Genomic DNA, 9,100 nt, shown 5'->3' with positions numbered 1-9,100 from the left:
CACAAGTTGACGAAGTTGATGAAACTGGGGGAGAACTCCCTCTCCTCGGAGTTACTCAGCTGCGGGGGGTCTCCTTTTACTACTTGTGTCAACTGGTCGAACACGCTGTTCCACTTGGGGTAAGGGAATCGCCCCGTGGCCAGCTCATACTGCAGAGACAGCAACAGCACCAGATTACATGAGGTAAGTTCCATCAGGGCAAGAAAATGTCTGCTAGGACCCCCCAAAGGAAAGACCGAGAAGAGATTCTTCACCCCATTTGCTACACGAAGCTCAGCTGAGGGAAGAGGAGGGAAGGTTTAACCCACTACTAAGTTCTGCTGCCCACGTTAGGACCACTCCAGACTCAACCTGGCTGTGCCACGCTTCTGTGTTGATGCTGTCTCCTCCTCCTCTGATGGTAAAATGAACCAATGCTCTTGCTGAGGTGTTCAAAGGTAGGAGAGTAGAACCCTCCAGCCCCTTCCGAGGCATCCTAACACCCACCAGAGAAAAAAGATAACGACAATCACGCAATTGCAGACATCTCAGGTTGGTGTTCAAAGGTAGGAGAATAGAACCCTCCAGCCCCTTCCGAGGCATCCTAACACCCACCAGAGAAAAAAGATAACGACAATCACGCAATTGCAGACATCTCAGGTTGGAAAGGACTCATAAGGATCAGAGTCCAACTCCCTGCTCCTCGCAGGACAGAGAAAATAAGCAGTTTAAAACACCAGTGGGGATGGCAGAAGCTACTGTTCATACTTAGTGCTTCTGCTTTCTCTTCTACTTCACCACCTCGAGAAGGGAAGATCTTTTCAGTTTATCCATGTGGGCGCCCAGCAGTCCTGTGGTTAAGCCAGAGAGGAACCGGCAACCCAGATGCAGGATTAACTGCGGTCTTCTGCACAGCCGAAGAACAGCCGGTGCCTGGACTCCAGCCCTTATTTATCTGGGCTGGATGCTCGAGCATGTACCACCACACTCACCATCCTTTCTCAGCTGAGATTTTGGAGACAAACTCATTTATGGTCCAACGCCTCCTCCCTGCTCACATATCTCCCTCTCTGCAAAACATGGCTGTGGCTAAACATCTCCTTGGGGCTTCAGCAGAGCCAGCTCCTCCAAGGGATTGATGTATTTCCAAGCCAGAAGGTGCCCACTTCAATCACAACACTCAAACGTTCCACAGCAGCAGAGCTGGGCTCCTCTTCAGGCCCTGTGTGACACCAACCTCACCCCATCCCACTGAGGGGTACCCCACAGCCACCCCCCAGGAACGCTCCAGGCAGCTGCGGTTGAGCCCCACGCACTCACCAATGTAATCCCCAAGCTCCAGACATCTGAGCGGACGTCGTAGCCTTGCCTGGACGCACTGGGATCTATCCTTTCAGGCTGAAACAAGAAGAAGGGCCAGTCAAACACTGTGCTGGGCAGAAGGGAACGAGAAGCATCTGCAAACTTAGAGAAAACTCTAAACTTGTCCCGCCTGGCAGAGCCTGGCATGGCCCCAGAGGCAAAGCTGCTGCTCAGGCAAAGGTCCAGCCCCAGCAGAGAAACATCTGAAGGGATCAAACCCCAATTCCATGGAGTACAGCGGAAAAGCTGATCTGAAACGGCAAACCAGCACAGTCCAACCACCCTTTTTTTTTTTCCCTTGGTACAAGCAGCTTTAACAATCATTCTTGTCTATTTATTTCGTTCTGTTTATCTTTGGGATCTCTTAACCGAAGTTTTGCTTTCTCTGTTTTCACAGCGAAGTTGTCCCCAGGGAATTGTAAGAACTGGAATAAACATCTTCTCATCCACCAGCTCAGGGAACTGAGGTTCCGTCAGAACTCTTCCTCCCCACTGTGTGCTGGCTGCTAAACCTCGTGAGGTTACAATTAAAAATGATGCACTTTAAGACCAGCTCTTGTTTACAAGGCTTTGGACATCCCTTGAAGGCAACTATGATGGTACAAGGTCTTCAGACATCTTAAACGTTTTCCATAGAAAACGGTATTGAGCCAGACACAAGCGATTCGCACCTAAGAGCAAGCACAAAACATCTTTATGCTTCACATGTCGACTTTACGAGAAATCACGGTTCTGCTGCCTTTTGTTAAAAATGTAATAATTAAAATATCAGAAGAAACCTGTTCTCATTTTGTTTTGGCTACAACAATAACAAAGAGACTTGGTTTACAATAGAACACTAAATTATCAGGCACAGGAAACACTCAGAAAGCCCTCTAAGTTCCATTTTAATACTGTTTCATGGCAGGTGCCAGTTGCAGAGTGCCAGGTGATGAACAACGTCCCATAGTGCAACCTCACCCCTCCAGTGCTCTACCACATGAGAAGACTACCACGTTCCCACAGCACCTCCCAGCCCCCAAACCCTCACAGCACTTCTGGGTGTCCTGCCATGCTGCCAGCTCTCCAGGAGCTGCCCCCGCGGTGGCTGCTTCCAGACCATTCTCAATCCCTCGGCCACCAGCATCTTCTCCAACACAGAAACTTGCCCAGGCCACCGGGCACAGAGAAAGGGAGAAGAACTTTCCACCAAGCTTCAGTGGTTCTATGTGTGGCTTCTCCTACAACCTTCCTGTGTTCACTGCTCCTCAGTACGTGGCGTATCGCTTTCCCACTGCTGTATTTTACCATCCGCACTGCCGGTTGCAGTATCTGCCCTGAAGCAGGCTGGTTTCACAGACCAGACCCTGGACATGCCGCCTCTCCCACCCTCCTAGGTCTGCCCTTCGCTTGGCTTTTCCATCCTTCACTTATGGTTCCATTCATTTTACACTCATGTATTGGATGTTCCTCTCATAACTTGGATGGACTTCTCAATAATTTGGGCGGAAGGACATGCAAAATAATGAAATTACTGAAATTCATCTCTCTTAAACCTACCACCAGCCCTTCACACGCTCATCTGGTAGCTCAGTCAAAACCTATCACTCCTCTACTGCAGGTAACCCCGTGCACACAGCCTGGCATCCCCCCTTCGCTGGCTGAGTCCATATCAGGTTCCACCAAATCAGCTGATAAGGAATTAATAGCTAAGAGAAGCATCCACTTCTCTAAATATGGGAACAGAAATGTAATGACAATTTCTCCGCCATTTTGTAGCTGAGACAGTGGGAAAAGTGTGTGAAAACAGCCAGAGAGGTGAGGGTCTGAATGCGTATCCCCAGCCCCTGCCACTTGTTTGTTTGAGGGGAGGACAGTCTGATAAGCAGCAAACACCCACGATGAGGATGGACTTGGCTGCTTCAGGAGGTTATCAGATGTTTCAGAAAGAATCAGAATGTCTCAAGGTTGAGCGCTGGCTCGTGCTCAGGCTCAGGATGGACAAAAGGAGCTCAGAGATATAAATCAAAGTTGTCCTCTACCTGGAAGTAACACAGGGAATAACATCACCTAAAAAGAAAAGGCAAAATGCTCTCAGTGACTTATTTCTGCAGTTGGAGCAACAGGGACTTGGCCCCAGACCATGGTGGCACAGTCAAAGGGAAAGCAAACGGCCCAAAATAAATCCCGTCTAAATACAGAGCAGGAAGAATCCTGGGAATTTTCCATGTAGATGACGTGGGAGCATTTAACACCAACGAAGGAAGCGTCAGCATGTCCCACGCTGGGGACCTGGGACAAATTGCCACAAACAAAGCCCATCTCACACCAGGTGAACAGCACAGGCGAGGACAGGAAACGGCTGAGACGGACCCACCACTGGAGGTGCTGAAGGCACGAAGAGGCAGGGGGGAAGGCAGCAAAGAAGGGTGCGGGCTGCCTTGGGGCTCCTCTCTATTTCAGTGCCCACCTAAGCATCAGCATCTCCACTGAAAATCGAGCAGAAGCGGGCAGCACCCATCCCTGCTCCGCTTCAAAGCCTCTGCTTAGCAAACAGGCGCGGGTTGGGGTGCGACACGAGGACAGACGCACACGCGACTCCCTGCAGCCTTCAGCAGTTTCGTGTTGCTAAGGAGCAAAGTAGCATTTCTGGGAAAACCGAATTCTGGAAGCTCAGATCTGGTTATTTAATCAGGACATTTTCCCCCGCGTGAACTGCAAGTTCAGAACTGCCCACACGGCATCGAGATCTACTTAACAAATGCTCATCTGCTGCTGAGGCCAAGGCATCTCTGCCCTGCAGGAAAATGAAAGGCTACCAGGGAATGACCAGAAAGTGCTAAATTTTTGCAACACAAAAAGCAGAACAAAATCTACACCACACAAACTCTCCTTCTGCTCCATCCACGGGACCAGAGGGATGCAGGATGGAAGCCCTCGCTGAAGACTATCGTCTTGCTCTAAAAACCTGTGAACTGAAATCCAGGTACTCCCTGCCTTGAGCCGACGGTGGGAGCAAGGTGAAGCCCCACACATCTGGAAGCTGCAGCAGCATCTGTGCCAAATCCAGCTGCAAACCACATGGTGAGCTCTGACCCAGGGCAGCCGGAGGCCACAGCCCCTCACTGCTCCGGCACTGGCGGGATACAAGTCGAATGGCTCCCCAGCGCGCTCTTCTGCTGCCACGTTAACCAAAACACCGCACGCTCAGGGACGCTCAGGACACATGTGGCGGTGACCCATCACCGTGGCTTGGTGGTGCCCGCCAGGGGCTCGGCAAGAACTCACAGAGACACGTGTCTGCCACTGCCCGAGCAACTTGGCTCTCAGGGCCAACTGCAAGCCACAGCCGCAGCAAGGAGGGGAGCGATGCCTCCGAACAGCTGCCGGCAGGGTTGTGCAACAGCAATGGAAACCATCTTTAAGGCCATAAATAGCTGGTTTGGGAAATTCTTCCGCTGTTCAGTAAAGGAAAATGTTGTCACTCACTTTTTGCATTGTGGTATTTCTCAAGAATATTCCGGCAGTGAAAAGCAAGTTGTTCTTCCTCCAGGGCTCTCCCCTGCGCAGGCTTCTCGCACGCTTGGCCAGAGCACGGAGCGAAGGCCAGAGGTAGAGTCACCACATGGCCCAGGCTGGCACACAAGCGATGGTCACAAAGCAGGGCAGGCGAGGAGACGCGGATTCGCTGGGCTCCTGCAGTCTCCTCCTTCTCCAGAGCACAAGGATGCTGCATGTGGGTCCCTCTCATCTCCTCGCTGAGAGCTTCAAACATCTTACTCCTGTAACCCCTTTCCCTGACTTCTCCACGGGGCTGGGCTGGTGTTCAGACTAAGGCTGAGGAAAAGCCTGGACCCCTCCCGTCCCCAGGAGATGCTCACTACCAGCCCTGTGGTCATGACCACAACATCCGGAAGAGAGGCTGACCTGCTCTGTGAGGTGACTGTCCTTGGGAGGACTCACCGCGGTGGCTCTTGAGCAGACCTCGGTGCCTAAGATTCAGCCCTGCAGAAGATGCTGGGGCTCCAGGCAGATGTGAACATCTATCCACTCCTCCTGGCCAGTGTTACTGCTCTGCTCGATGGGAAGTTTTGGAGGCTCTCCCTTAGGTGACACTGACACCCCCTAGATGACAATCATCTCCCCTTGATGACACCAAATTCTTCTACTGGCTGCTAAAATGGTGAGATCTTGTTTCACTTGGATCTTGTATTTTATGTGCAGTGAAGCCTAATAAGCTCCCTGGATCTTCTCCTGGGCACGTAGGAGCTCACAGAAGGTGACCTCAGTGCCGCAAAAGCCTCAGTCTGAGCAGATGTGAGTCACTCACATGAGCAAGTGAGGCACCACGGTCACACTGTGCTGGCTGAAGCCTTTTCTAAGGTCATACCCTCCTCTCCAGTACTGAGTGTGCACGCTTTTTCTCTGCGCCAACCCCTACAGCGGTTGTGCGGCGTCCTGCTGACCCTGGCTGCAGGAGAAGACCCAGCTCCTTGGCCAGGTTGTGACGCAGCAGAGCACAGGACACGCAGCGCGATGGGTGGAAGAGCTGACAGGCAAGCGGAGAACATGAGTTACTCTGTCTTTGCTGGCTGGGTGGACTGTGGCTTCCCCCTGCGCCTCCACCTACCCCTCAGAGCAGCAGCAGTGACACAGTGTGCACCACCTCGACACCTACATGGGAGATCAGAGCTGTGTTGTCACACAATGCTTCAGCCAAATCACTCGTCCCTGCTCGGACTTCTGAATTCAGACACTCCTTCCAAAATCCCCTCTGTTCTTTGGCTTCCTGTCCCTCCCCCTCGCCCAGGTCAGCCATGAAGCCGGCGGCTGCAGAGATTATCAGCAGAGATCAGGTTTCTAGAGAATGGCCTTTCCTCCCCTCCTATTTCCCTGACGCAGTTACTCCAAGAGAATGTTTCATTTCAAAACTTCTCCAGCAGCATTTTCCAGGTGGAGACGCCAGTTTCCGTTCACATGGGGTCACCAGCCCCTCCCAGCCGGTTTTCCCAACAGTGACTAAACTCCTCAATCTCGGCAGTGGGAAGATCACAGGGGAGCGATGGTTGGGTGGACGGGGACACTTGTTGGGCGCAGAAAGATTGGCAGGAATGTTAATGAAGGCAACAAGGTCCAGTTGGGCTTGGCCAGCACATTCTTGGTAACCTTATTTGACCTGTTAATGCAGGTAAAGGTGTGGCTGTAGGAAGTCTGGACTAGTGCAGGGACTGTGACTAAATCAACCATCAGTGACTGGTGTTAACAAACAGCTTCGCTGCCAGAGTTCAGAGCGTAACTGCCGTCAAAAGGCTCTAACGAGTGGGAAAGACGGGATTTATAACAGGATCTCCGAGGTGACCTTCCCTGGCCTGCCGCTAATAATACCCAAGAAAATACAAAATTAGCGTTGCTAAATTCTGCATATTATAAAAAAATCACCAGCATGATAAATAAGGCCCCTGAGGAACCAGCGTGAGGTGGCTGTCAGTAAGCCAGGCTCTGGCTGGGTGCTGACTCACTCGACCAGAGACAGGAAAAGCAGCGCTGCGGGGTGATGGGCAGATCCAGGAAAGGAGGGGAGGGCACAAAGCGCCAGAGGATCACCACCGTTACAGGCGTGTAGCTGTGGCGACACGCGAGGAACCACCACTCTTGTTATATACCCCGTGGGCGAGGTGAACACTGGAGGTTTGTGCAGTTTTGATGTTTACATTCGTAAAATGTAAAGATTTTGTGCTAAATAATTTTGTGCTAAAAAAAATGGGAGGGGGTGTGTGTTACAGCACAGCCATAAACCACAACCTGATCTGCCTTAGGGGCATAAGCTGCTCAGTCCCTAATCCCCTCAAAGAAAGGCTTAAGAGGTGACATCAGTCAGAAAGTACCTACCGGAGGAAGGAGCTGTGGCAGGGAAAGGGCTCCTGAGTCCTGCAAACGCAGCAGAAACAGGAGCCCACAGCCAGCCCTCAAACAAGGCTCACGCGCACGATGGTATTAGGAGCGTAGTTAATAACCGTAACAACTCCGTGGGCATCGTGGTGGATTCTCCAGCACTTTAAGAGGCACTTTTAATGCTGGACTTCAGAGGTCCTCTTTGCCTGGTGGTGTTTTTAGAAGACCACCCTTCGGTGACCCAGAGCTTGACGTGTCCCCTCTCATCTCACCCCCATCTAAGAACTGGTTCTAGATTAACAGGGCGATGCTCTGGAGAGGCAGCGGGTTTGGAGGCTGGACTTCAGAGGTCCTCTTTGCCTGGTGGTGTTTTTAGAAGACCACCCTTCGGTGACCCAGAGCTTGACGTGTCCCCTCTCATCTCACCCCCATCTAAGAACTAGTTCTAGGTTAACAGGGCGATGCTCTGGAGAGGCAGCAGGTTTGGAAGGCTCCAAGGCTGACATGTTTCCCTGCCCCTGCAGACAGGCATCTGAACGGGCGAGGAGGAAAACCCCATCCTGTTGCGTCCCCAGCAGCACCAGGGTGGAAGTGCCAATGCAGAGACACGAGCTCAGTGCTGCAGTGGAGCTGCTCGGCCCGGGCTCTGAGTGCGTGGTGGATGGAGCCACCTGTGGACAGAATTCCCAGGCTGGGCAAACCTCATGGGTGATTTTAGCAGTCAATGAGTAAGTGAAGGTTGTGTTCTCAGCTGAAACCCCCGAAACATGCAGTGATAGCAGGATGTGAGTGGGGAGGGCTGTGCTGGAGCTCAGGCATCCCCCCAGCAGTGGCTACCCATGGGCAGCCGAGCCTGGATCCAGCTCACACATGGACAGTGCCACAGGTCTCCCAGGCTCCTCCCAGATTTGTTTTAGTGGCCAGGTGCCAAGCTTCAGAGGAAAAAGAAAAAAATAAAAGAAGTCCAACACACAGCAATACTCAGGAGCATCCAAGAGGGTTTTAGCTGCATGAGTTCAAACCACCAGCCTGTTCAGACACACGAACGGCTGGGCCAGATGAAAACCTGGGCACTGGGTCAGGAACGTGGAGCTGAAACAGAGGCTCTTGCTGTGGCTCAGCTGGATAAAGGATTCCGAGAGCTCCTGCATTGCTGCAGCCGCTCCCGCCATGTGCGCAGGGAGGCCCAGGAGTAGGGCTCACTGCCACCCGCCCTGGGGGTTCTCCCACACATGGCCACATGGCCTGAACTGTGCACGAGCCATTCAGGCAGAGGGACACGGCCTCCAGCTGGCCCTGGATGCTGATGTCAGCAGTGACAGCCCATCTTCCCCAGGGAGCTGTGGGGAGAAGGACCCACGTCCTGATCAGCTCAGCAGCAGCACGGCTCTGCGCTGGCCCCCTCCCCGTGTACAGGCAGGGACGAGCAGAGGTGTGTTTGCTGGGACATGGGTCATGGGGAGCACCACATGTACCCTTGTCCACTCCCTCAAGCCAACAGCTCTTCCAGGAGGGACCAGCAGGCAGATCCAGGGGAGGGTGGGCAAAGCAGCACAGGGCACTGGCGCTTGGGTACAGGCAGCTCCTTGGTGACCTGGGAAAAGGCCCTGAGGGGCTGAGGACACATGTGACACCATCAAACTCTGCCCCTGAGGAGGTCCCAAAGGAGCAGGGCAGCACAGGTCATCCGTCCTCACGCTAGCTAGGTCCTCCTCTACCTAAGCCAGGTGCTTCCAGACTCATCCCTCCCCTCTGACAGAGAAACTGGGTTCACCTGCCCGTTAAGATGGCAAAAAGCAGCAATGGCACAGAGAGCACCTGCTCCAGCGCGGCACACGGAGCCGACCCTCCTGCCCACTTCCGCAGCCCCCGCCGCAGCAAGAGGCAA

The 9,100-nt window shown here is 53.0% G+C and overlaps 1 protein-coding gene across 1 annotated transcript in view; it reads right to left on the bottom strand.

The window, feature by feature from the left end:
- Positions 1-9,100, bottom strand: part of MAP2K4 (mitogen-activated protein kinase kinase 4) — a gene marked incomplete at its 5' end in the record, with an annotated part of 24,352 nt that overhangs the window by 2,238 nt on the left and 13,014 nt on the right. Inside the window, 2 exons of the mRNA XM_010133648.1 lie at positions 2-149; positions 1,300-1,377. Of these exons, the coding sequence (XP_010131950.1) occupies positions 2-149; positions 1,300-1,377 (226 nt within the window). The remainder of the gene's footprint in view (position 1; positions 150-1,299; positions 1,378-9,100) is intronic.

This window comes from Buceros rhinoceros, unplaced genomic scaffold, assembly GCF_000710305.1.
Source record: "Buceros rhinoceros silvestris isolate BGI_N320 unplaced genomic scaffold, ASM71030v1 scaffold5913, whole genome shotgun sequence".
Lineage (NCBI taxonomy): Eukaryota > Metazoa > Chordata > Aves > Bucerotiformes > Bucerotidae > Buceros > Buceros rhinoceros.
Note: the sequence above shows the minus strand (reverse complement) of the source record. Positions and strands in the feature narration are given on the sequence as shown.